Source organism: Lutra lutra, chromosome 7, assembly GCF_902655055.1.
Source record: "Lutra lutra chromosome 7, mLutLut1.2, whole genome shotgun sequence".
Lineage (NCBI taxonomy): Eukaryota > Metazoa > Chordata > Mammalia > Carnivora > Mustelidae > Lutra > Lutra lutra.
Genome location: NC_062284.1, coordinates 114,873,345 through 114,900,235, shown reverse-complemented (window position 1 = coordinate 114,900,235; position 26,891 = coordinate 114,873,345). Strand labels below are relative to the sequence as shown.

Here is a 26,891-nt window from a genome sequence, read left to right as displayed (position 1 = left end):
AAGAGAGGAATGAGTTTTCCAAGGACAGGCTGAATGAGAAAAGCCACCATCTGACCATGCACCAGAATTAGGTAATGCGGCCCCCTGGGATGGCAGAGATGACCAGCTGGAATGGCGGACCGGAAGGACAGTGTCGCTCCCAGCTACCTTCTAGGTGTATCGCTAAGATCTGCCACTGATGGGAATGGTGACTTTGGGACAGCTGGCACACCCGTAATGCCATTTCCAGTGAGGAGAAGGGAACGATCTTGACCATTCTGCTTTGGAAGGCGATGCTGAAAGTAAGAGCTGAAACTAGATGGGTTTTTAGAAATCTGAGACAGAAATGGTGTGCTCCAAGGCCTGTCTCTATTCAGCAGCAGATTTTACAGTGGTTTCCTTCCATGAAATCAGTTATCACTCCCTTTGTCCACTTTCAGGTCCCCCTCTATGTGGGATGCTGTCTGTGAACCAGGCAAACAAAACCCAAATGTGTCAGATCCTTAGCTGTGTTTTTACCAGTTCCCTTCCTTGTCCTTCCACGGTTCTCCTAGTCCCACCCTTGCTTGCTGCGACAGCAGATTTTCACAACTCTAAGGGATAAGGCACAACAAAAAGGCTCAGAAGAAGGGATGAATCACCCTCATGTTTGAAAACCCTCGGAGCAGCTGTTGGGGTTTATAATTGTCCTCTGTGAGCTCATTTAAGATCCGTGGTGAAGTTTGTTTCTGGTTAGAAGAAAAATTGGTTTTGGTACCATTGATTCCCAGTGTCAGGTGGGAAGGAAACCTTTCCAAAGCTGTTACTCCCAGTGACTAATTCACCTTGGTGATGTTGCTTAGGACATCAGTTGCTCTGTGCCTCTTGCTTCTTAAGTATCTGTTGTGGGAAGGGCTGAGAAATTTGAATTTCCAAAATAAAATGGAGAATAAACATGGGATAAGAAACAGGAAATCCATTTTCTGGCCTTTAAGACAATTAAAAAAAAAGATTTTATTTATTTACTTAACAGAGAGACACAGCGCGAGAGAGAACACAAGCAGGGGGAGTGGGAGAGGGAGAAGCAGACTCCCGCTGAGCAGACTCCCAAAGTGGGGCTCGATCCCAGGACCCTGGGATGGGATCCCCGGACCTCGGGATGACCTGAGGCGAAGGCAGATGCTTAAAGACTGAGTCACCCAGGTGTCCTATTTTTTTTTTTATATAATTTTTTCCCCAGTTTTTGAAATAATATATGTTTATGGAAGAAAGTTTGAAAAACTAGAGACCAGGTCACCTGGGTAGCTCAGTTGGCTGGGCCTCCGACTCTTGATTTCAGTTTAGGTCATGATCTCAGGGTGATGAGATCAGGCTCCGAGTCAAGCTCCTTGATGGGCATGGAGCCTGCTTGAGATTCTCTCTTGGCCCTTCCCTCCCTGCAAAAAACAAAAAATAGAGACCAAAATTAGAAAAAGTCAAGCCAAATCTTATTACTCAAGAGATAGCACAGTTAACATCTTTATACATATTTTTCCAGTTAAAAAATATAGACAAAACTTTTTTCTTACAAGACTGCTATGTTCTGTCCAAACTGCTTATAATTTGCTTTTTCCTTTTGATGATATGTTGTGAATGTTTTCCCATGAGATTAAGCCTTCTTCTAGCACATAATTTTAATAATGGCCCACTATTCCATTATACAGATGTTTGTGTAACTAATACCCTATGGGTGACATTTAGGTTGTGTCTATTTTTTGCTATTTTAAGTGACATAATGTACATGCTGGGACATTAACTCAGGCTGTTCCATTGTCCTGATCATAAGTCACGTAGTCCTTCCTCAATAGCCATTGGTCATTCTATAGGCCAGAGAAACTACATCACAGGTGATTTCATAACGCTTTCTCAGAACACAAGGACAAATTTGATCTACTCAAACAGATTAAGCCTTGCAGGTTCTCTTAATTGCATAGGAACACCCACCAATGTAAAATGACAGTTGTGTTTAACTCATTTATTCATAAATGCACTATTTCAGACAAAACACGTTCCCTTGTTTGGTTTCCCTTTGACTCTGGTCACCTTTTGATAGGGAAGGTGAGCTTATTGTAATAGAAGCAGAAGCTTGTAATGAAGAAGGTAAAGCAGGAGATGCACCTGGAAACATGCATTCTGGGGGGAATCACACACCATTCTGATTCGTACTCTGTGTTTAGTACTACCGGTATCACTGTTCTGCTTGGTTGGAGTAGAAGGTTGAGAGGGAAATAGCAGAAAGGCTCAAGGCTCCCAGCAAGCCAAAGGGTTAAGAAGTCTTGGCCACTGAGCAAACTCCCAGCTGAGTATTTGGGGCAGAATCTAGGCCACTGGTTCCTGGTTTGAGAAACTCAAGTAGCCCCCTGGGGGTGTGCCTTACGTGCTTCCTGTTTCCATATGGCTGGCACTTTAGACTCGAAGGAAGGCCCAGAGGAAACAGGCTGCCAGCTGAAGGGGCAGGTGCTTCATGCCTGGGAGCTTGGTCTGGGTGGGGAAGATCAGCAGAGTCACCCCCATGCCATCACCCCTTCTCATCCCAGTGGCCCCATACACATCTTCAACAGTCATTAGAGGACAGGATCGCTAAGGTAAACATTCTCACTTTAAGGCAAAGTCTAGACCCTCTTGTCATCTCTGAGGACTGAGGTTTCCAGAAGAGGCTGGTAGAGGGAGAGAAGGAATTCAAGGGGGATGGCATAGGAACACACATGATGGCTGAAATATGCAAAGTGTGAGAAATTAAAAATTGGCAGGGGTTGAATGGTGGCACACGTGCTCACATCCACTCACCCACTCACTCACTCACAGTTTAATGGGGTTTCTGGGAGGAAATTGTGATCTTCAATGTCTATATAAAGCCCTGGAGTGAGCTCTCAAAAGAGAGTGAGGGTGGGGAGATGGGCGATCACAAGGTTCCCGTCAGGCAAACATGTTTGTCTTTCCTCCCTTCTCAGCTGCTCTGATATGTCACCAGACACCCTTGCCCAGTCTGACAGTCCCATGGCCACTCACAGCACCCAAGTGAGCTATTCCTTTCTGCGCTGCTCCAGACCTGGCTGATGAGCTCAGTCCTCTCCTCTTCTAGGAAAGTAGGCCGAACTTCTAGGAAAGATTTACTACAACAGAACATGGCCACATTCCACCACCTCCCTCAGCTACCCTGGTCTTTCCTCCAGGCTAGAGATGGATGTGGGGGAAGTTTATGCAGGGGATGCTGGGAATAGATCAATATTCCTGCCCTGGGTGACCAAGTTGCTGGGTGGGCAAAGGTAGCAGGAGCCTCTCTTCATGCCCAGGACTGAACATCATGGTGCCACATAAATGCCAGCCCAGAGAATTCCCTACCTCCAACCTGAATCTTGGCCTCTGTTCATTAAGAAGAAACAGCCCCATGCTCACTTGCCAACCTTTTATACAGAGGATGTGAATTCCCTCTCTGTCCCATCAGATTTCATCTCTCCCTCTCCTGGAAGCCTACAGGGACAGATCCTCACTGGTTCCTTCTACAGTTTTCTTCTCCCTACCAATGGGACAACTTGGCCCCTACCTGCAGCCTCTGCCCACCTCAGCCTCAAGGACCTCATGTGATCACAGGCTGATGAGAGCTTAAAAGCCAACCCAGAGAGCTCGCCAGGGGGAGGCCCAACTCTAAGGGCATGTCAAAACAATTCTGTGGGATGGGCACCATTATCCCCATTTTCCAGGTGATGATACTGAGCCCAGAAAGGTTCATTACTTTTCCTGAGGTCACACACATCGTGAGTGGCAGAGTGAGGATTTGAACCTGGTAGCTTGGCTTTGGAGTCCTGCTCTTAAGGCCATATTGCAGATGGAAATAAATTAGCACTGTTTCTACCTGTCCTGCTGCTGTCCCAGATCTGACCTTGGGCCCTGGTCTGACAATAGGATTCTCTCTTCCTCCTGTGCTTGGGCTCTTACTTTAGCGACTTCCTGGTATGCTCATCTCTCTAGGATATCTTAGGATACCCTATTCTTACTGTCCCTCATTTCAAGTTCTGAAATCCGACCCTAAGCCCATGCTGATGGTCATTGCCATGGACCTTGCTGACAGATCGCAGACAAGAAGATTGATGTCTTTCTTAACTGTGGGTCCCACACAGAGCTCTTAGCACAGTGCCTAACCCACAAGAGGTGTTCCATTTACATTTGCCGAGGGAAATCAGTGGCAAATGGTCAGTGCCTCAGTTTCCTCATCTGTTCAATTAGAGCAGCATAAATAGAGTTTTGTGAGAATGAATTAAGTGAATCTATGTAAAGCTCTTGAACAGTGTCTGGCATGTGGCAAGTACTCTATAAGACTAGGCAGTGCTAATTTTTTTTTTTTTATATACAGGTGGAAGATCATTCTGGTGAAGGCTTTGGGCTCTGGGTCAGAAGCCAGGATTCGAATCCTATCTCTGCCACTTCTCAGAGTTACGATCTTTGGCATTTGACCTAAACGTTTCCATGCTTGTTAGCCCGTTTAAAAATTGCATAACAATACTTGTACCTCCCAGGGTTTTTTGAGAATTAAATGAGATAATATTTACTAAGTGCCTGGCACAGAGAAAGATATCACTACGTGATAGCCAAAAATGCTTAATTATACTATTGTGAGTATTTTACAACTGAGATACATATGTTCAAAGCATTTTTGAGTCACTCAGTCTTCTCTTCATGACAGATTCCTACTTCTTTTTTTTTTTTTTAAATATAATGATTCCACAATTCTATACATCACTCAGTGCTCGTCAGGATAAGTGTATTTTTAATTCCCTTCACCCATCTCACCCATTCCCCCATCTGTCTCCTCTCTGGTAACCACCATTTTGTTCTCTGTAGTTATGAGTCAGTTTTTCGTCTCACATGTTTTGTTTCTTAAGTTCCACATATGGTGAAATCCTATGGTATTTGTTTTTGACTGACTTATTTCACTTAGCATTATACCCTCTAGCTCCACCCAACTGGCTGCAAACAGCAAGATCTCATTCTTTTTTATGGCAGAGTAATATTCCAGTGTGTATGTAGACCATATCTTCATTATCCATTCATCTGTTGGTGGACACTTGGGCTGCTTCCACAGTTTGGCTATTATAAATAATGCTGCAGTAAACAGAAGGGGACATGTGTTTTTTCAAATTAATGTTTTCATGTTCTTTGGGTAAATATCCAATAGTGGAATTACAGAATCATATGATAGTTCTGTTTTTAATTTTTTGAGACGCCTCCATACTGTTTTCCATAGAGGTTGCCCCAGTTTGCATTCCCACCACCAGTGCATGAGGGTTCTTTTTTCTCCACATTTTCACCAACACTTGTTGTTTCTTGCCTTTTTTATTTTAGTCATTCTGACAGGTGTGACGTGATGCCACATTGTAGTTTTGATTTGCATTTAATTTTGTTGATTATTTCTTTCACTGTGCAGAAGCTTTTTATTTTGATGTAGTCCCAATAAGTATTTTGCTTTTCTTCCCCTTGCCTCAGGAGACTTTGTATCTACAAAGAAGTTGCTACAGTTGAAGTCAGAGACATTACTGCCTGTGCTTTCTTCTAGGAGGTTTTTTGGTTTTGTTTTTTGTTTTTTTTAAATTTCAGGTCTCACATTTAGGTCTTTAATGAATTTTGAAGTGTATTTTGAATACATTTTGTGTATGGGGTAAAAATGTGGTCCTGTTTCATTCTTTTGCATATAGCTATCCCAACGCTTTGTTTCCCAACACTATTTATTGAAGAGACTGGCCTGAGTCCCAGGTGCCTTTGACATGGACAGGCCCTCAGATGACGACTTGAGGTCTCCGGGCTTTCTTTGCTGTGGGAACCAGACTCTGAGACAGGTGACCCCAAACCCTGCAGGGCAGGCTAGCGTGAATATGCTGAGATGCAGGCAAACTGGGTGGGATTGTAGGTGTTGATGTGACGAGTGCCCAGACTGGTTTCAAACTCGTGACCTCTCCACCAAAGACTGGTTTCATCTTGTAACACTGTCAACTTGGCCCCACCTGAGCCTCTGTGGACTGGCCAGCTGGGGGAGTTTGGAGAGATACAGAGCCATAGGAGCCTCACCTCTCACTCCCATCCCTCAGCCCAAACCTTCCCTGACACACAGAGCCTGACACACAGCAAGGCTCCTCAGGTAACGGGCCAGAGACTGAGCCAGTGGGAGCTTTTGGAATCAGCATCTGGGAGGACACACCGATCGGCTGTCCCGGGGTGACCTGTGTGGGGACAGGCAGGGGATGAATGTAGAGGTGAGGGTGGAGGCAGGGACAGAGGCTTCGAAACGGGGCTAAGTCTTAAGTGAAATGTCAGTGCCATTAACAGATACACACCACGAACCCAGATCTGAATGCGTCTGGAGTGTGTGTGTGTGTGTGATTTGAAGAGCTAAGGAAAAAGGGGGAAAAAATGAAAAAGAAAAAAATAAATAAAAGTCTTTTCTTTCCCTGTAACCATTAGAAAGAAAATGAAGTCAAATTGCGTTCAGGGCTGTTGGGACAGAGGAAGAGAAGCAAGAATGGAAAAAACAGGCCATAAAGATGCCAGGGCTGCTTAAGCAGAAACATCTGTTGAAGTCATAAGACTCGGGCCTGGTCAGGCTTCTAACAAACCCAGGAAGAGGAGAGTGTGTGCTGGCTCAGGGCGATCCTCGTCCGCCCCATGCTGGGCCCCTGGGACCCGCATACGTGCAGAGCAGATACCTTCTCCGGGGCTCTGCCTGGGCCAGGCTTCCAGCAGGAGAGGAAAGGAGAGGGAGGGGAGGGAGAGGCGTCCCCAGGTCAGGAGCAGTTTGGAGCATGTATTTATTTCAAGCTTTAAATTCACTGGGACAGCCTGGGGAGCCACATGTGTCAACCCCTGCAGCTAAAGAAAGAAAAAAATGAAGGAGGGGGAGGAGAGGGTCGGTTGCTGACCTGCAGGAGTGGGGAGGCTGTGAATGCTATTTGCAAATGGGGACACCACTTTCTTGTTTGCGATTTTCCACCTCAGCCAAAAGCTCCTGTCTTCTAATAGCTACACGGACCTCAGCTAACGCAGAGTGACCACACTACACTCTCCAGGCCGTGCTCCTTCTAGGCATCCCCTCATTTAATCTTCCAGCTCCCTATGGTCCCCGGGTCCCCACAATGGGCAGAGACTTGCATGGCATCTTCTGAATTGCCTTTCTAGGAGGAAACCGAGGTTTAGCCAGGTTAGACGAGTCGCCTGGTTGTCCCGGGAACCAGCCGGCACACTTCAAGGCACACCCGGGAGCTGTCCCTCTCTCTGTCTCCCAGAATGAATTCGAAAAGCAGCGTCAGCCAAGGGCCACTGGTGGGAAAGCAGCTGGGAAAATGAGCCCAGCGGCCATGCGCTCACGGCCCCAGCGGGCCCCTGCGGCTTGTGTGTCACTCTGCTCTGTCGCCTCAGCCCAGGCAAGAAGAGGGAGCTATGGCTGGAAGAACAGGCCATCACAGAACAAAGGGAAGTTGGTCAGTGCTCCCCGCCACCCCACAGGGATGGAACACTATCGTCTCTCAAGGAAATGCAGAGACGGTAAAAGAAACGAAATCCAGAGTCTATATTACTAGCTTGTGGGAAACGGTCAAAGTGCCATTTAGAAGGCTCCATTCCCAAAGTCAGATGCTGTGTGCGTCTCCTCTTCCTAGAAGTCCCTCCTGGCGACCTGGCCTTGCCTGTCGGTTCAGTCATCTCCTTCTCCTACCTCCATCCTACCACAAGGGCACCTCACCACCCTCGCCTCACATGGGGGATGGGGGGAACTGGAGAGGAAAGGCTACAACAGTTGGCCTGGGGGTTCATGGTCAGGGGGCTATGAATCCTTTCAGAAAATATAGAAGTGAGACAGCAAGACTTGGCCAGCCGAAGAAGCCAATGATAATACCATTCCCTGAGCTACCAACTCCTTGCCGCTAACCTTTATTCAGTCGGAGCCTCCTGGTGCCAGGCCCGTGCATCGTGTCAACCCTTTAGGATAGGTAATATCACCTCCGCTTTCCAGGTGAGGAAGCCAGAGCTCAGAGAGGATGTTTCTGTGCCTAACGTCACACTGTTACCGAGTGACAGAGCTGGGATTAAAATCCATGCAGTCAGAGATGGAAGCACCCATATGTTCTCTCTTGTGCTCCAGAAAACTCCAACGTGCCTCCAAACACCCAGCTGTCTGGTTAAAACATTATTTCCTGATTAAGGAGCCGTCTTAGACCTGCATCTGCAAGGCGATGGCCCCGCTTGGGTCCTGGGACCAGACTTTGAGAAGAAGCGAGGATCCACACCCCACGGGCTTTCTCCACCCATGCTATCTGTGCCATGAGGACTGGCGCTTCTCTGGCTCCCCGGTAGCTCTGCCACCAGAGCAGATGGAAAAACCACCCGTGCAGCCCAGTCAGTGACGGCGATGCCCTGGTTACTGCTCAGGGTTTCTCACCCTCGCCACCCCCCTCAACACCAAGCAGAGTAGAAAAACCCCACCCAGCTTTAGGTAGGAGAGGCTGGCAGGCCCAGAAGCGGATGTTGGGGCTGCCCCTCTACCCCCACCAGGGGCTGGGATAAGACTTTGATATGATTCTGTATCTTGGGGGGGAATCTGTGTGATGAAATCTCCCCCAGTTGGCCTCTCCCACGAGCTGACAGGAATTTCCTGTTCAAACCAGCAGAGGAACTCGGGTTTGCTTCTCCAGGGCCAATCTTGGTGGGAAAAGGCACAAAAGAGCAAGAAGGCAGAAGCTGCTTTTTTCCTGAGCCCAGACGCCTTGGGTCCCCGTTCTGCTCCATTGGCAGCCGGGGGGAGGGGTCTTCTGTGGATTCTCAGTTGCAGCCCTTGGGGCTGGCTCCAGGGCTCTGAGCACAGATCTCTCAGGAAGGCTGGGGTGACCTGCATTCCACAGAAAGGAGGGGCCAGGAGACGCTCTGGCTCAGGTCTGCCCAGGAGCACAAATACAAGCTAGAAAGACAACCCAGGAACCCGGCCCCTGCAGCCAGCCCCCTGACAGCACTCCTCCTTTCCTGTCTCTCAGCAGACCCCGCACAGGTGCCCGGCTGGCTCTGCTCGCAGCAAAGGCCAGGATTCCCTGGTGGTGGCCCCGTGGAGATCGGAGCCAGGGGAGCCAATTTTTAAACAGATCTCTGGAGTTCCATGGAGTCTGTGCCAAGAAGGGGGAGTGTCTGCATTGCAGGGGTGTGGGGTGGGGGGATGGTTACCGGCTCTGGGCCCATAGCCCCTTCCTGGTGGCCCAATCATGCCTCACAGACATGGGTCTCCCCGTCTCCTCTGCCCAGCTGCCTCCTCCCCTGACACCGCCCTTTCAGGATCCACTGTACATGCAGGGGTGGGGTTGGCGGGGAGGACCAAAGACCCACACGGGCTTGTGCACCGGTGGGCATCTGGAATGTATCAGCATGACGACTGGTGAGGTCGTTCCTTGGAAACTCTGCAAATGTTTGCCTTGGTCAAGAATAAAGGTGTGTGTGGAGGGGAAAGGTCGGGTCAGCCAAGGAAACAGAGGAAGGGCTGGAAGTGGATGCTGCTACGGTCTGGTTACCAGGGGTTTCTTAGCACCAAAACGCCAACAGTCCTGGGCCAATGGCAGCCTTTGGAATGGGACTACGGTGGCTCTGTCCCTCCTCACCAGCCTTAGAGAGTCTGGATCGCAGCTTTTCTCCTCCTTAATGATCTGCCATTCCCCAGGCTAGGAGGTGATGGGGTGGAGGGGTGGAGGTTTGGAGGGGAACTGATTGCAGCAGATTCACCATTAAAGGAAAAGCCTAATGTAGCGGGATGGGGTCTGCTGCGGATGAGCGGTTGCCTTGGTGATGCTAATGAAAAGCAGGCCTGGGCGAGGTCCCAGAACCCCCATGGGCTGAGTTATCTACCCCCTCTGCCGCTCCCCTCGCCTCCCCACCATCAGCCTCAGATCAAACTCTCCGAATATTTATAAAATCTCAACCAGAAACAGAGAAAGTTAGCCGCCCAGCCAGGCGTCTGCCCACGTCCTTCCGGAGCTGCTCGGGTGACAGTCTCCAACGTGCCTCATTATTCTAGTTTTCTTCCTTGCAGGGAGCAGGGTAACCAGAGCAGGAGGGGGAAAAGAAAAAATGTTTGCTCTGCCCTATTCTGGCTGGTTTTTGAGTTGGGGAATTTACTTGGAGTTTAGGGGCCTTATTTTGGGGAGGTTCCCTTGTCCCTAGCCCCTAGTTTCCCTGGGCCACTACCTGCTCTTCTGTCCCCAGTCTGCTTTTGCATGCTCCAGCCCAGACCCTCCATTTTGTTACTGCTTGGCTGCTTACTCAGCCCCTTCCTGCTGTGGCCCACCGGCTTCTCGTCAGGCCCTGGGAACGTCAGAAGCGACACTTGTTAAGATGAGAATCAGGGCTTCCAAAATGAAAATGCAAGGGATTATGGGGATTGGTAGCAGGAGGAGCCGGCCCCCTGGCCACGGCAGAGCAGGAATTAGGCTTGTTCTCTCTGGAGAAAAAGGGAGACAGGAGGGAATTTGGGCTGGCCTGAGAAAATCCGGGTGATCTCTGATAATCGCTCCTTTCTGATGGTTATTAAAGTGGAGAGCAAAGAACTTGAAAAACAGAAGGTATACAGAAGAGGGCTGCAGCTCTGACTCTGTCCTGCCAGTCAGCAGGGAGGCACCGTTTCCCATTCCATGAGTGTATCGCGTGATCGTCTTTCATGACAACCCCATCCTTTGAGTGACAGAGACTTCCGTGTGGAGAGGCAGCGGGGGTTCGTGGGGAAGTGCCAGATTGGGTCAAGAGGGCTGCATGTAATTCTTGCAGGTTCAGCCTGGCTATGTTATAAAACCTTTCTCTCTCTTGGTTTTACCTTTAAAAAAAAAATGAGGCTTGGACTGGGTGGTCTTTAAGACCTCTTCCAGTCCTGTGATCTTTATATAACAAGCAAAGAATAATAATGTCGTATGTTGGGGCGCCTGGGTGGCTCAGTGGGTTAAAGCCTCTGCCTTCGGCTCAGGTCATGATCCCAAGGTCCTGGGATCGAGCCCCACATGGGCTCTCTGCTCCGCAGGGAGCCTGCTTCCCCCTCTCTCTTTGCCTGTCTCTCTGCCTGCTGGTGATCTCTGTCTGTCAAATAAATAAATAAAATCTTAAAAAAAAAAAACTTTGAAAAGAAAAAAAAATAATGTCATATGTTATCAAAGACTACCGTGAACATAATTCATGTGACCAAGCGTGGGGTCCAGGTGGTAAAAAATACAGGTGAGAAAGCTGGGGGAAGGATTAACGGAAGGTACTGGGAACCTTTCATTCGGGGGGAGCCTCAAGTGTCTCTTGAAGGATGAAAGGGACTGGGACAGAAATAAGGAGCAAGTTGAGCAGATGCTGGGAGCAGGGGGAGGAGCTTGGGGGAGGAGGTGCAGTAGGTGGAGTCAAGGAAGGTGTTGGGAAACACAGGAAGGTGACGGTCAAAAAGAGGACTGGACCACACCATGGGGGAGGACTGTGAGTGTAGGAGAGACAGAGGCTCTCCTGGTTCTCTGGAGATCAGTGGACCTGCCTTGAGTGACTCCCACCAACACACAGCAGGGAGAGGTGAGAGGAAACCAGGTTGGTAAGTAGAGGTCAGAGCCCTAGGCCATTGGCTCCTGTGACCTCAAGGAGGCTTCAGGATCTGGCTGAGGGATCTGACTCCTCAGAGAGAGTTTTTTTTGTCACCTTTCTGCCAAGGAGGCCAGCCAAGTGGCACAGGCAGGTGGGGATTAAAGTCAGCGAGTGTGAGAGGAGGGAAACAAACTCCCTACTGTGTCAGGAGTGTGAGACCATGATACGTGAATGACCCCGAGGCAGGAGGTGTTGGGCCTGGGTCAGGGAGATGCTGGGCATCCTGAGGACTCTTCTAGGAAACCTATGGGGCTCCTCCTTCTAGTATTCACTGGACTCTCTCACTCCCACTAGGCCCCAGCCTCAGCCTAGTGATGAGAGTGGCCCACACATCAGGGGGTGGCTCTGGCCCTCCTCCAGCTATGGCCCAGCAGCCACAGGCCAGGTGTTCACACGCGTTCACAGGTTAGAGGGCCATTTTCCCAAGAGTCACCCATGTTCTGCTGCTGGACCTTGCTTCAGGTACGGCGATCCTCCCCGTTCCCCAAGCTTAATCCTAATGCCAGGGTAGGACTCAAATCTAAGTCTGTTCTGCCAGCCAGAGCGGACTGCCACTGGTGTGCACACCTGTGGACATCAGCGGGATGACCAAGGGGTGGCTTTGGGGTGGGTGTGGATGTGGAGCTGGGATACATGGGCTGGGCGTCACGTGTGTATGCTCAAGGTGCTTCCTAGTGCCAGATGGAGTCAGAGAATGAAGCCAGCCCAGGGCTGGTTCTCCTTAGGCCACTATGCTCCAGTATGAAACTCCAAGGAATCCACCAACTAAATTCAAATTTCACCTTCAGAATGCCATGAAGGTATACTTGTCAACTTATGAGAAGGCAACGTATTCTATTTAATAGTTTATTAGCTTAATTTGCAAATTTCATATACTTAGACATACAGAAGTATGTATGTCCACTGTATTCTTACCTGGACCTCCAAAGTCAGGGGAGTCTACATTTCCTAACCTAACCCATTTTATAGCCTGTCCTCTGACTTATATGACACTAATGGTCACCTGGTCTCTGAAGAGCTCATGCCCTTCTGATAAGCCTGCAGGTGCCTCAGGCACACATGATAGGCAAACCCAGTGGACCCAAGACCTTGGCAAATCACCCCACCCTGCAACTGGTTCCAGCAACATGGCGGCCCAGAGTCCAGGCCTGCAGAGGGCCCTATACGCCTCCAAATGTGTTTCTTTGGCTTTGATCAGCCCATGAAGCTAGGGGTCCAGTGTGGGCAGGCAGGGCCTGTTCACAGGAAGGCAGGGTGGGCTCCTGTGTGATTCTGAGGGAACCTGCAAGATCTCCTTGGCTTGCCAAAATACCTGCTCTCCACCCACTTCCTCTGCCTCCACCAGTGAAGCCTAAAGTTTCTTTATAGGTGCCAAAGCCTTTAAGTCACTTCTAGGTCTCAATTCCATGCCTTTGCCCCAACTCTTATACTCTGCAAACCTTCCCCACCCCATCCTAGAGGCAGACTGCTTGACAAAGAAGGGCCTGGTCAGAAGTGACCCATCCCTTCTCCTTCAAAACCACACTGTCATTGTAACTACTCTTCTAGAAGTAATTCATGCTCATGGCAAAGATCACACATCTTCCAGAAGGGTAGAAGCTTCTGAACCCAGTTGCCTTTTCCAGAGATGACCATGGAGACACAGTTGCTTGTTTCCCTTGTAGGAACAGTCTGAGCATACCCAAGGCTAGATCCTTTTGGATCTTGGCATTCCCATCTGTGACTTGAGATCTCCAAGGGAAATGATACGGAGATGAGAACAGAGTCATGCCTAGAAAGAACCTTGAGGAAATGGGCCTGGTTGGAAGGGATAGAGAGTGCCAAATGACGATGACATGGAAGCAGAGATGTCAAAGAGGGAGGGAAGAAAGGTGGAAGAGTGTCGCATTGTGGAAACTGTGAGGGAAGGCATGGCCTCACAGATGCCATGACAGAAGATGGTGGAAAGTGTGTGTCAGGGACAGCAGAGGGCTCAAGAGGATGAGAACTAAGAACAAAGTCACTGGGGTGATTGAGGGAGTTGTTCAGGGGAGCTGCAGGGGCAGAAAACCACCCACATTGGTAACAGTGTCTTCTCTACACTGGTCACGGTTCTAAGTGCTTCCCACATATCAACTCATTGCATCCTGACAAGAATTCTCATCTGCAGATGTGCAAACTGAGGGGCAGAGTGCTAAGTATTCCAAGATCACACAGATAGAACAAGGCAGAGATGGGGTTGGAAGCCTCTGAGACAAATGTAGTGTAGGTCAGTACACTCTACCCAGATCATAGCTGGTCTAGGAGCAGGATGTGAGGATGTGGTGCCAAGTGGAGGAGCCTCCCTGATGTGGCTTCTGCCATGTCCAAAACTGCCCATAAAGTGTCCATGTCCACCATCTTCCAGAAGACTGAGACTAAGGAAGAAGAGGAGATAACTTGAAAAGGGAAATGAAATGAGAGGATCCTGGAGATCGGGCCCCACTGTGTCCTGGGATAGAGGCAGCCAGCAGAGGCCTCTGAAGGGGTAGCTCAAACGACTGCTCTACAGGAAATCAGTGCCTCCTGAGATGGCACCTTTCTTTCAAAATCTTCCCCTCAAGGCTCCACGCTTGCCCTGTTGAACACTTTCCCTCTTCCCAGTCTCTAGTCCCTGCCACCAGCTCTCTTCCACCTCCTCTTCCTGGGGAGATGGTTTTGAAAAGGCCCTTTGTGGATCCCTGGGCCCTTGACTGTGGGGTCATGGGCCACATTTAGCAACCATGAGTATTTGCTCCCTTGCATTTTCTCTCCTGGTTGGCCAGCCCAATCAGAAAGGATGTTTGTAGGGAACAGAAGTTGGGGTCAGAAATTGTGTGCCACACAGCAAGCCCAGTTCTATCTAGGCTGATTTGGGAGTTACTGGTGTGTTTAGATATCATGCAAATAGATAGCCAGATAAGATACAGAAAACCCAGTGCAACTGGGGTTTCAGACAAACAAGGAATAATTTCTGAGCATAAGTATGTCCCAAATATTTTATGGACCATATTTACACTAAATATATACATGTATTTAGTGTATGTATACATACACACACACACACACACACATCACTGTTTATCTGAAATTCAAAGTTAAACGATGTTCTCTATTTTTATTTGCAAAATCCGGCAATGTGTTTGCTACCCTCAAACACAAAGCTACGCCTGGCTCCCAGGACTCTGTCAAAGAGAAGGCCGGGCAGTGCTATGCCTTTGATCTAGTGGACCTGCTTAAGTCCTTGTACTCCAGGAATAAAAGAAATCTCTGAGCTGCCTTCATTCTTTGTCTGAGAAGCTCAAGTGCCAAGTTAAGAGGTCCCTCCCCCAGCCCCCTCTGCCTACATCTCCGTGGGTGGTAACCACAGAGGGGCAAAGGGGGGAGCTTGGCGATTTGGAAGCAGCTGGACAAAGGTCTTGAAACAGAAGGCCGGGGCTCGTTCCTCATATGGGAGGCTCTGAAGTGACTTGTTCTTAGACTTGAATTCTCAAGGTTGAGGAAGGCTACGCATGCAAAGGGATATTGGTGGTGGTCTCGCGCCAGAGGGAAACCAAGCCTACGACCCAGATCACTGAATACCTCACTACACCCAAAAGCTAGGGAGGACCGAACACAAACCCATTAGATATCCCTCAAGTGCACGCTCCTCTCCTCCTGTCTCTCTTCACCCCTGAATCTGCCATGTGCTGGAAGGCACATAGGTTGTGACATGGTGTGTAAATCCAGACCACTTTCCTGAACACCTTTGTGAATTTTGGTTTTCGCAATCCTGTGACCTACTCTTTCCAACTTGGTCTTGGAAGGAGACACTTCAAGGTCTTTTCCCTATGAAGTAATATATTTTTTTGAGGAAAGAGATTATCAAAAGACATTCAGGACCTGGGACTTGGATATGAAGCTCTGTTTGTTTATTTTTAACAAACTGTGTAGCACGTCTTGCATGAGGTGAGCCAGTAGATTACGAAAATCTCTGTGAAGGCTGCCATGTCACACTATCTGCGGAGGGAAATTACTTTATTCATTTTTTGCTTAAGTTGCTTTCACCACAATTAACAATGAGATCTAACAGCTATAGCCACATTCTGCCCTGTGGGCAGCAACATGTTTGATGCCAAACACACATCACAGAATCAGGAAGGTCAGTGTGTTTTTCAGGAGTTTGCCTGATGGAAATGAGCCAGCTTGAAGTCCTACAAAGCAGCAGGCACACCCAACATTCCCTCTGAGTTACAATAATCCAGGGAAGAGATGATGGTAACTTTGACCAATGAAGCAGCAGTCGAGGTGGTAAGAGGTTGGCTTCTGGATTTATTTAGAAGAAACTGCCAACAAGATTTGTTAATGGGTTAGGTGTGGGGTGTGAAATCCCCAGAGAAGGCAAGGATGACTTCGAGACTTTTGGCCTGAGCAGTGGAAGGATGGAATTACCCTTTACAGATATGCGGAGGTTGAGAGAGGGGCTTGTTGGGGGAAGTGAATCAGGAGTTTGATTCTGGATCCGTTTGTCTGAACATGCCCAGTAGTTATCCCAGTGGTGGTGTCAAGTGGGCATTTGGCTCTGCTGTTCTGGAATTTAGGGGAGAGGTGCAGGCCAGAGATTCAGTTTGCAAGCTGTCAGCAGGTAGATGTCATATCAAGCTGTGAGAGCATGAAATCATGAGGAGCAAATGAAGACAGAAAGGGGGAGGGGTCTGAGGGTGGAGCCCTGAGCTCCTTCTCTGTGATTCATCAGCAATGCTAAAGAGCCATGCTCAGCCTTCTGTGGCCACTCGGGTCACCCACGGCAACGGCTGGTTCTTTTCAGGTTTTCCAACTCAAGAATAGGCTTAGGAGTGAGTGATGGTTATAAGGTGAGGTGCAGGCCTGTTCTGTTGGACCCAGAAGAGGTATTCAGGGAGACGGGCAGAACTCGGTACTCCTACAACCAAGTTTCTACCTAGCGAAGCAGGCCAGGAGACTGGAGGTGTGCACAGTGGGAGCCGCTATGAGAGCATGGAAGCCGGGCTACATAGATGGGAGATCTTGGTTGGAGACGGTGGTGTGCTGGGGCTCTGTGAACCAGAGCTGTGGGCCAGACAATGTCCCATAAAGTGGGTTCCAAGAGGCTGGCTATACTTGGGCAGGTGGGTGCTACAGGAAAGGGTCTAGGTAGATGAGATGGGAGAAGGCAGACAAGAACCTTTCAGAGCAGTGCCTCAGGGATTGGGCTCTGCAGACAGGCTGAGGTGGGCTCAACTTGGGCAAGCTACTAAACCAGGCTATCAGTAAGGAGTTGAGTGGGCCACCTGGGTGGCTCAGTCGGTTAAGCATCTGCCTTCAGTTCAGGTCACAATCCCAGGGTCCTAGGATCAAGTCCCACATTGGGCTCCTTGCTCAGTGGGGAGTCTGCTTCTCCTTCTGTCTGCTGCTCCCCTCCTTGTGCTCTCTCTCTATCACAAACAAATAAATAAAGTCTTGAAAAAAAATAAGGAGCTGAGCATGCTATCAGTATGGAGCTCGATCAATGACCAGTGATCCATAAGCAGTAGCTGTTAGTATTTTAACGCTCACTCATGATTTTAGGACACTGTGTCTATATCCGGGCCTACTCAGACAGAGATGGGAGGATACATTTCACAAAAAGCAGAGACAGCACACCGACCCTCTAAGACATGAATCCAGTTTTTAGAAAGACCTATACTGAAGTTTTACCTTCAAGATAGGACATTTATTTTTATGAAGTGGGGAGCAGCTCCCTTATTGAGAGAAACACACTTTGGAAGAACGTGACTTTCAGTAAGAACACTTTGTTATCCCCAAGTGTGACAAGAAAGGGAGGAAGGCAAAGCAGCAGAGTTCAAAGCCCAGCCCCGGGAAGGCGGGGCAGATGGACTGCGCTGGTCACTGTATTAGCAAATAGGCTGACCTCAGCTGTAAGACACTAGGGAAGTACTGTCCAACACATTCTTTTTAGGAGGAGGACTGGAAATGCACCCTGGGACCAGCCTCACCCTTTCATTTTGAGAAGAAACGGAGGCTTAGAGCAGGAAAAGAATCACCACAGGTCGAATGGCTGGTGGTTGGAAGCTAAGACCAGGTCTGGGAAAGCAGAGCCTGCAGAGTGGGATCTGGGTGAGGCGTGAGGAAGGTGTGAAGGGTAAAAGGTAGGAATCCTGGCTTATGGTCTGAGATGCAGAACCCCATGGCAATGACCAGCCCAGGATTAGATGGTTTTTTCATTTTCAGTAAAACACAGAGGAACGATGAGTACAGTCATTAGAATAATACTTCTACATTTCGCTGAGGAAGCCTCTAGATAAAAAAGAGTGAAGATTTGTTCTTGGTTATCCCTTTTTGAGGCTGGGCCTTCGTTTTTAAAATGATTAAAATCATAGGTGATGGGGATTAAGGAGGACACTTGCTGTGATGAGCCCTGGGTGTTGGGTATGAGTGATGAGTTATTGAATTCTACACCTGAAGCTAACATTACACTGTATGTTAACTAACCGGAATTTAAATAAAACCTTGAAAAAGAAAAAAAAATAAATACATGCACAAGGCCATAGGACAAGAAAGGCCCAGTATCTTTGCTCTAGTGATCCTGTGGAGGGGCAGCTAGTTCCTTCTGTTCCCATGAGCTCAGACCATACAAACCTGGCATTGTCCCCCTTTCTCCCTGCCCTGTGGTACCTCCTCTTGAGTTATGGTCATCATGGAGATCAGGTTGGTTCTCTGGGTTTTAAGCAAAAGGTCAAGGCCTGAGAAGACTTGGAAGCAAACTGGAAAATCGGCTTCCCTCTCCAGAACTCCCTGTCAGCTTTTAAGCTCCTTCTGTTTATACAAGTTTTTGGAGAGGGTATTGGTCTCTTGTGTTCTGATATAGGTGTTGTTCTCTTAAGCTTGCTTTCCACTAAATCTCAGCAAAACCACAAACAGAATGGTCCTGTTTACTTCTCCTTTATCCGAACTTTTTCTAAATAAAAGAAAATTAAGGGGGCACCTCGGTGGCTCAGTGGGTTAAGCCTCTACTTTCGGCTCGGGTCATGATCTCAGGGTCCTGGGATCGAGCCCCGCATCGGGCTCTCTGTTCAGCAGGGAGCCTGCTTCCTCCTCTCTCTCTGCCTGCGCCTCTGCTTACTTGTGATCTCTATCTGTCAAATAAATAAATAAAATCTTAAAAAAAAAAGAAAGAAAATTAAATGCTTTCTCTTGATTTTGAAATATACACATGCTGAGATCTGTTGAACCAAGGCAGTGGTCAGCTTAGCAAGGAGCATGGATTCTGAGTCAAGAGTTGGCTCACCCAGCCCCGGCCCACCTTTGACCCTTGCCGGCCTTCCACCATACCCATGCCCCAAAGCAAGTCCTGATCTCATCTCCAACACAGTCAATCCAACAACAGAGTTGAGGGGAGTAATACTGATCTAATTGTTAAGAGGCAATGAGGCCTCCTACCCAGAAGCTCTAAAGTACTGAGACCCAATCCCTTCTCCAAGAATGTCCCCTGCATCTCTCAGCACTAGTCATGCTCGCTGCTTTAGTGTCTCTATCTAGAAAGTAAGACTCATTCCTCATTGCCAGACACAGTAGAAATGATGCCAAAAGAATAAGGGCTTTAAGCTTCATGCATCCTCAGCGTCCCTGCAAAGTTCCTGATATCTCATTCTCCAAAGCCTGGAGAACCACAAGAGATGAAATTTGCTGCCTGGTGGGCAAACAACCCAGTTGTAGGGTGGCTGCTTGTTTCTAGAATGAACAGGGCAGAGGGCTCTGGCAGTTGCATAGCCTTCCTCTTTGGGATAATCCCAGCTCAACAAGGGTGTGTGTATGTGTGTAGTGGGGGAGGTCATAGGAAAAGGGACATAATGTGTTCTGGAATTGAGTAGGCAAGATTCGGTGTTCAATTTCAACTTACTAAGTGGGGTCCCAAACCCAAAGAAGCACCCACTGAGTTTATTTCATTCCAAATCTGCTGGACTCCAAACCTTTGTAGCTTTTCAATCTGGGGAAAAATGCAGTCCAGGGACCTCCAGAGAGACATCAGAGGAGGCTCATTGTATAAGTTTTGGAGTCAGACAGACCTAAGTTTGGATTCTGGCCTCACTATTTAGAAGCTATATGAACTTGGGCAAGTCAAGTGACTTCTCAGAGTCTCAATTCCTTAATTTTCCAACTGGGGACAAATGAACACACCCTCATAGAGTTCCTGATTCAGTAATTTTGACAGAATATCCCTGGCTAAGCAGTAAGGCAAGACATCGAAAGAGTGTGCCCCAATTTCTGGCTCAAAGGAGATGCTCAGTAAATGCTATCACTTGTTATCTAAGCCCATTCTCATGGTCTCCTATTAAGGAAATAGTCATTCTTGAGAAGCTTCTTGGAAGCTAAGGTCTTTTTAGTTAAAGATTTTTTTTTTTTTTAAATAGGCTCCATGCCCAGTGTGGAGCCCAATGTGGGATTTGAACTCATGATCCTGAGATTGAGACCTGAGCTGAAATCAAGAGTTAGACACTTAACTGACTGAGCCACCCAGGTGCCTCTAGTAAACAGCTTATTAAGGCAATGAGAAAATCAGTCAAAGAGACATATTCCTGTTGTCTAACCTCAGAGTGGGTTTGAATAAGGCTTCCCTCACCCTACAGTCCCTTTAACCCCTTGGCCTATTTTCCCAGTCCCCCCATACTCGGCAGCTTGAGATGAAAACCCTGGCTAAAATGTCAGGCTTTCACCCCTCTTTGAGGACCTCTGGAATTGACTAACGAGGTCACCATAGGTGCAGCCTTGCCCTTAGCCATGAAAAATAAATAAATAAATAAATTACTGTCTGTTGGAGAACAGTAACAGGAGAACCATGTCCAGAACCTGGTGCTGTGGGGATCTCAACAGCACTGTTTCAGTAACACATTTCTGTTTCACCGGTCCAAGGTCCACTGACCATTAGGCAGGTCTGGTGGTTTCGACATGGGAGTCCAGGTGCTCCTGTCTCACTCTGGAAGCCCTCAGAGCATATCTCCACATGCTGCTGAATTACTAGATGGGAGGATAGGAGCCATCTTTTAGGAGAAATCAACAATGGTTTCTCAGTTCTATTACTTTAAATAATGTCCAGTATGTCGGACATGGTTTTGAGGGCCAAGCATTCAACCCAGGTGGCCAGCAGTGTTGTTAGTGAAGAGGTAGTTGCTGGTCATCCCTGGCTTGCTAGAGTCAGGGGGAGGGTGGAGAGAAAAGCTTTGGATTCCCTTCAACAGGTAAGTGAGCATAAATAAATAAATAGAGAGATAGCTAGATAGATGATAGATAGATAGATCCCAGCAATATGTGCTGCATGTTCTTGTTCGCCAGGATACATGGAAGGAACTGGGGACCAGGGCGAAGCTGTCTTCATCTTCCAGCTGAATGCAAGGTCTTCCACCTGGTGGCCCCGGAACGGGCATAGGTTGAGACCTGGGATCTGGACAGTGTCTGGAAGCTCCTTAGAACATCAGGTTTCTGGGGCCCCTGCGTGACTCAGTCGGTTGTGTCTGCTTTCAGCTCAGGTCATGATCCCAGGGTCCTGGGATAGAGCCCCGCATTGAGCTCCCTCCCCAGCAGAGAGCCTGCTTCTCCCTCTCCCTCTGCTGCTCCTCCTGCTTCTGTGCTCTTTCATCTCCCTCTCTCTTTGTCAAATAAGTGAATAAAATCTTTTTAAAAAAATCAGGTTTCTGAGGGGAGTTTGGGGGATTCATATATCCATTCAACAAGTACATACTGCAGCTTTGGTCCCAGGGGGAATGACAGGTAGTAAACAACAGAGACATATCTCATGGATTATTTGGTGATAATTTTATGGAGAAAAATCAGTCAGGTAAGGGGGGTAGGGAATCTTTAGGTAGAAGTTCCAGCAAAGTCAGGGTGTTTTGTTTCTTTATGTAGAAAGTCAGTAAAGACCTCCTTGAGAAAGGAACAAGCCAAGATTCAGGGTTGGAGGAGTGCAATCAGAGAGAAGGACTAGCAAGTACACAGGCACTGAGTCAGGCAGGAACCTGACTTTCCTGAGGAACATCAAGGAGTCCAGCGTGGCTGGAGAGGAGGAGAGAAAGATGGAGAGACAGAGGAGGTAAGGGCTGAGAAGGGACAGGGCTCAGTCATGTGGGCCTCTAGGCCACCGTGAGCCTCTGGCTTTTACTAAATAAGATGGGAACCCCTGGAGGATTCTGAGCAGAGAGGGACATGAGCTGATGTCCTCGGATTACCCTAGCTGCTGTACCCCACAGCTAGATTTGAATCCTGACTCCACATATGACCTATAGTATTGTGAATGAGCTACTTAATCTCTGTGCTTCTGTCTCTTTGCCTGTAGAATGGACTAGTAGTACTCATTCTTCATAGGGTCCTTCCTAGGGTTGTTGTAAGGGTGAAATGAAATAATGCATACACAGTGCCTGGCATGTAGTAAGAGCTCAAACATTAGACATTATTACACTGCTGCTGATGCTGTTGGTGGAACACGGGCAGTTAGGAAGGCAAGTTCTACAGGGGCAAAGGGGTACTGAGATTGAAGTTGCCAACAGGAAAGTCAGTCATGGAACCCAGGGCTCACTGGGAGGTCAGGAGAAGCAGCAGTCAAGAATGGGTGGACAGCCCAGCTCAAGAGTCCAGGTGATAGTCTGTAGGTGGGCAATTGGGGGGAGGGGTATCCCAGGAGTTATCTGGGTGGCTAACTGGAATCAGGAGCACCAGGTCAAGAAACCAGGAAACAAGGAGCTGGGTCCCAGACAGAGTGTAAAGAAGGGACTCTCCAAGAGGTCCAACTGAAGGACTGTCCAGTTGCAGGGACAGCTCAGGAGCCAGGGACCAATGCCTACATCTCATTTCAAGAGTCCTGATGGACTTCGGGAAGAGCAAGCTGTAGCTTCTAACAAGATAGAAAGCAAGGCAGCTGCTGACCCCGTCTAGCTCACAAGATGAGAAGCGGAGAGGTAGTTGGGCAGGTTCCATGGGGCAGGTTGGGGCTGATGTGTGGGAGAGTAAATTAAACCCACTGTAGGGTTGAGAGACTCCAGGGGACTACCAGACGTTTCGCAGAACCCACTAGTGTATTTGGGTTAGAGATAATATCTTGAAAGATTGACCAGACATTTAAAAATGGATTACAAACATCCCTGCTTCTCAGTCAAAAGCTTAGACACAGGGCATGGGACAAAAACCAAGGTCTCGAGGCCACGTTTCTGTACAGACTTTGAACTAGCTATGAGCCGGGGTTTGAGAGGCTACGTGGGCCAACAAACTACTCCAGAACGTCATATTTTCTAGTTCTTGGGATTGGGCTTTATAGGTTTATTCTGCTAGGCACTGAGATAAAAATCAGTGTTCACTTCCTGTGTCGGCCTCCAGCAGCCCTGTCTTCCCATTAGAGACTGTTCACTCTTATTTTGCTCTTCTTCTAACAGTCTTGATTATCTGGCTCTTGAGTGAGGACCTGAGCTGGGGTGTCTTTCAAAACCAGTGAGCCAATAACCAACCAAAAAAACAATTATTAACTGACCAACAATGAACCTACTAACCAAACCCGGTAGGCAGAACAATGGCCCCTTCAGGATGCCCATGTCCTAATTCCTGGAAACCCTGTGTATGTTATCTTATGAGGCAAAGATGAATTGACGTTGCTAATTGGCTGGCTTTAAAATAGTCATATTGTCCTGGATTGTCTGTGAGGGTCCAATGTAATAACAAGGGTCCTTAAAAATAGAGGGAAGCGGAAGAGGAAATCAGGGTGATGACAGGTGCGAAGGACTCAACCCAGGACTGCTGGCTTTGCCGATGGAGGAAGGGGCCATGAGCCAAGGAATGTGGGCGGCCTCTAAAAGGAGGAAAAGGCAAGGGAAGTGGGTTCTCCCCTGGGGCCTCCAGAGAGGAATGCCACCCTGCCAGTGCCCCAATCTCAGCCCGGTGATACCAGACTCCTGACCTCTGGCACAGTAAGGTAACGAATTTGTGTAATTTAAGCCACTAAGTCTGTGGCAATGTGTTCCAGCAGCAATAGGGAGGTTAGCCCGGTGACCACACAAACTCTCTGTCCCACTCAGTCCAGCCCGGTGCTGCAGCACCTGGGGCCCTCAGCCTGGTTCTCTAGCTTTAGGGCATGATGTCACCTGTCTTGTGCTTACCATTCCTTGACTCTCCCTACCTCTTGCCTCTGCCAGTGTTCAAGATTCCTCCTCTTTTCTTAATTTTTAAAAGTTTTTTCAAAAGATTTTATTTATTTCTTTGAGAGCGAGAGAAAGAGAGAGCGCACAGGTGGTGGGAGGGGCAGAGGGAGAAGCAGGCTCCCTGCTGCGTGGGGAGCAGGACCTGGGGCTTGATCCCAGGACTCCGGGATCATGACCTGAACTGAAGGTAGACACTTAACTGACTGAGCCACCCAGGCACCCACAAGGCTCCTCCTGAAAGGGTTCTTATGTCTTCTATTTGCACAGAGCTTTCAGGCTTACAAAGCACTTTTGGTGGTTGGTGTGAAATTGAGAAAAAACAACATACACGTGAGTGCTTTGCAAACTGGAAAGCAAACACAAGCAAAAAGTTGTGAGAGATTTTGTGTGTGTGACTCTCCAGGCATCCGGCCCAAGGCTTCTGAAAGCCCACAGGGCTTCTTCCCTCGGAGTGCTGGCCACAGTGTCTTGAATGAGAGTTCCCTATAGGCAAAAGTTACCCTCTCACTAGGTCTGAAGCTTCTTTGAGGGCAGGGCTCAGGACTTCCATATTGATCTTGGCAACCTTCATAGGGAGAAGCTTAGCTGTGGTACAAGTGGCCATGGGGGTGAAAACAAGAGTCAAAAGATCACAGGAGGTTGCCAGGGGCACTGGCCCACCTCCCTGCTTAGGCACAGACCCCAGACTCAGACTCCCTGATGACAGGTCCATGCTTTCTCTCAGTACCCTGCCTTGGTTTCTTTTAGGTCCTACTATGAATTCTTCCAGATATCTCTGGCCCTTGCTTGATCCCAGATCTTCTTTTTTTTTTTTAAATTAATTAATTAATTTTCAAGAGAGAGAGAGAGAGAGGGAGAGGACACACCCAGGGGGAGGGTTTGTGGGGAGGGGCAGGGAGAGGGAGAGAGTATCTCAAGCAGACCCCATGCAGAGTGCAGAGCCCAGCTCAGGGCTTGATCTCATGACCCTGAAATCATGACCTGAGCTGAAACTAAGACTCGGACACTGAATTGACCGTGCTGCCCAGGTGCCCCTGATCCCGGATCTTCTTACATACAGTCACACAGCCCCACGAAGAAAGTCTTGATTCTGGGCCCTCTCCTAATCTCAAGCTCCCTCACGGGTCCTGCCCTGGGCTCTGCTCCAGGCAGGACAGCCCTCCGGCTACTCCCTGTTTCCACAGGGTGGGAGAATGGATGCAAAACAAGGAGCCACAAGGCAGAGGGACCTGGGTATGGGGACTCAGGGGCCACCAGGGCAAGCTCACTCTTCTCTCTCTCTGACACAGCTTGTCCTGTTACTCTGGGCCACTTTAGGTAAATGGGGGGAAAAAAACAATGTCTGTCAGCTACAAAATGAACCCATCAGGAAAGTACTGTTATTGCCAAGTGTTCTCAGAGGCCATGACAAACAAAGAAGGTGAAAACCTGTCTTTAACATCAGACTCCAGTTCCTGACGGTGGCCCCTGGTGGCCTTCTGTGCAGAGGGGGGCCTTAAAAAGAGAGCCCTTGTCCGCCTGGGTGGCTCAGTGGGTTAAGCCTCTGCCTTCAGCTCAGGTCATGGTCCCAGGGTCCTGGGATCGAGCCCCGCATCAGGCCCTCTGCTCAGCGGGGAGCCTGCTTCCTCCTCTCTCTCTGCCTGCCTCTCTGCCTACTTGTAATTTCTGTCTGTCGGGTAAATAAATAAAATCTAAAAAAAAAAAAAAAAAGAAAGAAAAAAGAGAGCCCTTGTCTACCTGCCCTCTTTCCTTTTCCAGGCTTCCCTGGCCTGTTGCCTCAGCTCCTGGGGGAGGGGCTCCCAAATGAACAGCCCATGGGTCACAGAGGCTGCTGGGATTCAGGCTGCTGTCCTGCCAGGCTCAGTGGCAAACCTGAGAGCCCACGGCAGTGTCTGCTGCTGGCTGTGCCCTTTCTCTAGTGGCATTTCCATCTCCAAGGAGGCAGCCACGTCAACACAGGACGTTCAGTGGTCAGCGTCTTGCCCTCTGGGCAGGCAGGGGTGTCCCCTAGCAACTGGAGCTGTGATCTGCATATGTATCTATTCAGGACTTTCTTTCCCTGCTTCCTTTGAAACAAGCTTGCCCTATACCCAAGTTCCCTGTGAACCCCATACAATGAAAACAGCAGTTGACAGGTTCCCTGTAACTCGTGAAATCTGAGTGCATCCAAGGGGAGAAAGAGAGTGCTCATTACTGAAACACAAAACGAGCCCCTTTCAAGGCACAGCTCGTCTGGCCCTTCAGTTTGCTGCCGCTGACCCCACTGCCCTTCCGAGCACAATAAGCCGAGGGAGGAGAAGGAGAGAGAGGTCTTCACTCCTTAAGTTGCCGATTGATCATCCTCCTAACCCCTATGGGGGCTTCTTGGTCCAAACAATTCAGGTGACAGAGGTCAGGGATCCAGCCCATTCCTTGGGGAGATCTTAGCTCTCCCTGCAGGGACTTTCCCAGGTGAAACAAAGACAACCTCGAGAAGCCTTCAGAAATTGCTGCTGAGGATGCAGAGCAGAAACAGAGAAAGGGGAAATCAGAGGTGTCCAGAATCACAACACTGGGCCTCAGCCCTTTCATCCAGCCATACCTCAACCCCCTTTTCACACTCCGGGACTGGGCCGTGCATTGTGGAAGTCCAGTCGTGTCCATGCTCCAACATGGCGGCTAATGGCAACCACCTGGGAACAGGGTTGGGGAGAGAAGCCAGACAGAGGGTGGAAGCGGCTCTATTTCTGCCCATGCTGGCTTTTAGCTGATCAAGCAAACTTCTAACATGCAAAATATCAGAAAAGGAGAAAGAAGAGGCAGAGAAAGGAGAAGGAAGAAGGAGGAGGAGGAGGACTAGGACAAGGACAAGGCTGAGGCCAAGGAGGAGGAGGAGAAAGAAGAAAGAAGAAAGGCTTTCAAAGGAAGCCTGTAGAGATCTGCTGCCCATTCCTGAGGCTGTCCAGTGAGGGCTCTGGAGGATCCAGCTCCATATGGTTTGAAAGGTAGACCCCGTTGCGCACAAAGCAACACAGGCTAGTGTAAGTGAAAAAATACACTGGGGCTTTGGGGCTTATTCCATCCAGTCCTTAGAAGATCAAGAGATGGCTAAGCAGGATAGGG

The 26,891-nt window shown here is 48.8% G+C and overlaps 1 protein-coding gene across 1 annotated transcript in view; it reads right to left on the bottom strand.

The window, feature by feature from the left end:
* Positions 1-1,116: 1,116 nt before the first annotated feature.
* RAD51B (RAD51 paralog B) overlaps positions 1,117-26,891 on the bottom strand; it is a 680,659-nt gene continuing 654,884 nt past the window's right edge. Inside the window, exon 10 of the mRNA XM_047735891.1 lies at positions 1,117-1,394. Within this exon, the coding sequence (XP_047591847.1) occupies positions 1,312-1,394 (83 nt within the window). The 3' untranslated portion in view covers positions 1,117-1,311. The remainder of the gene's footprint in view (positions 1,395-26,891) is intronic.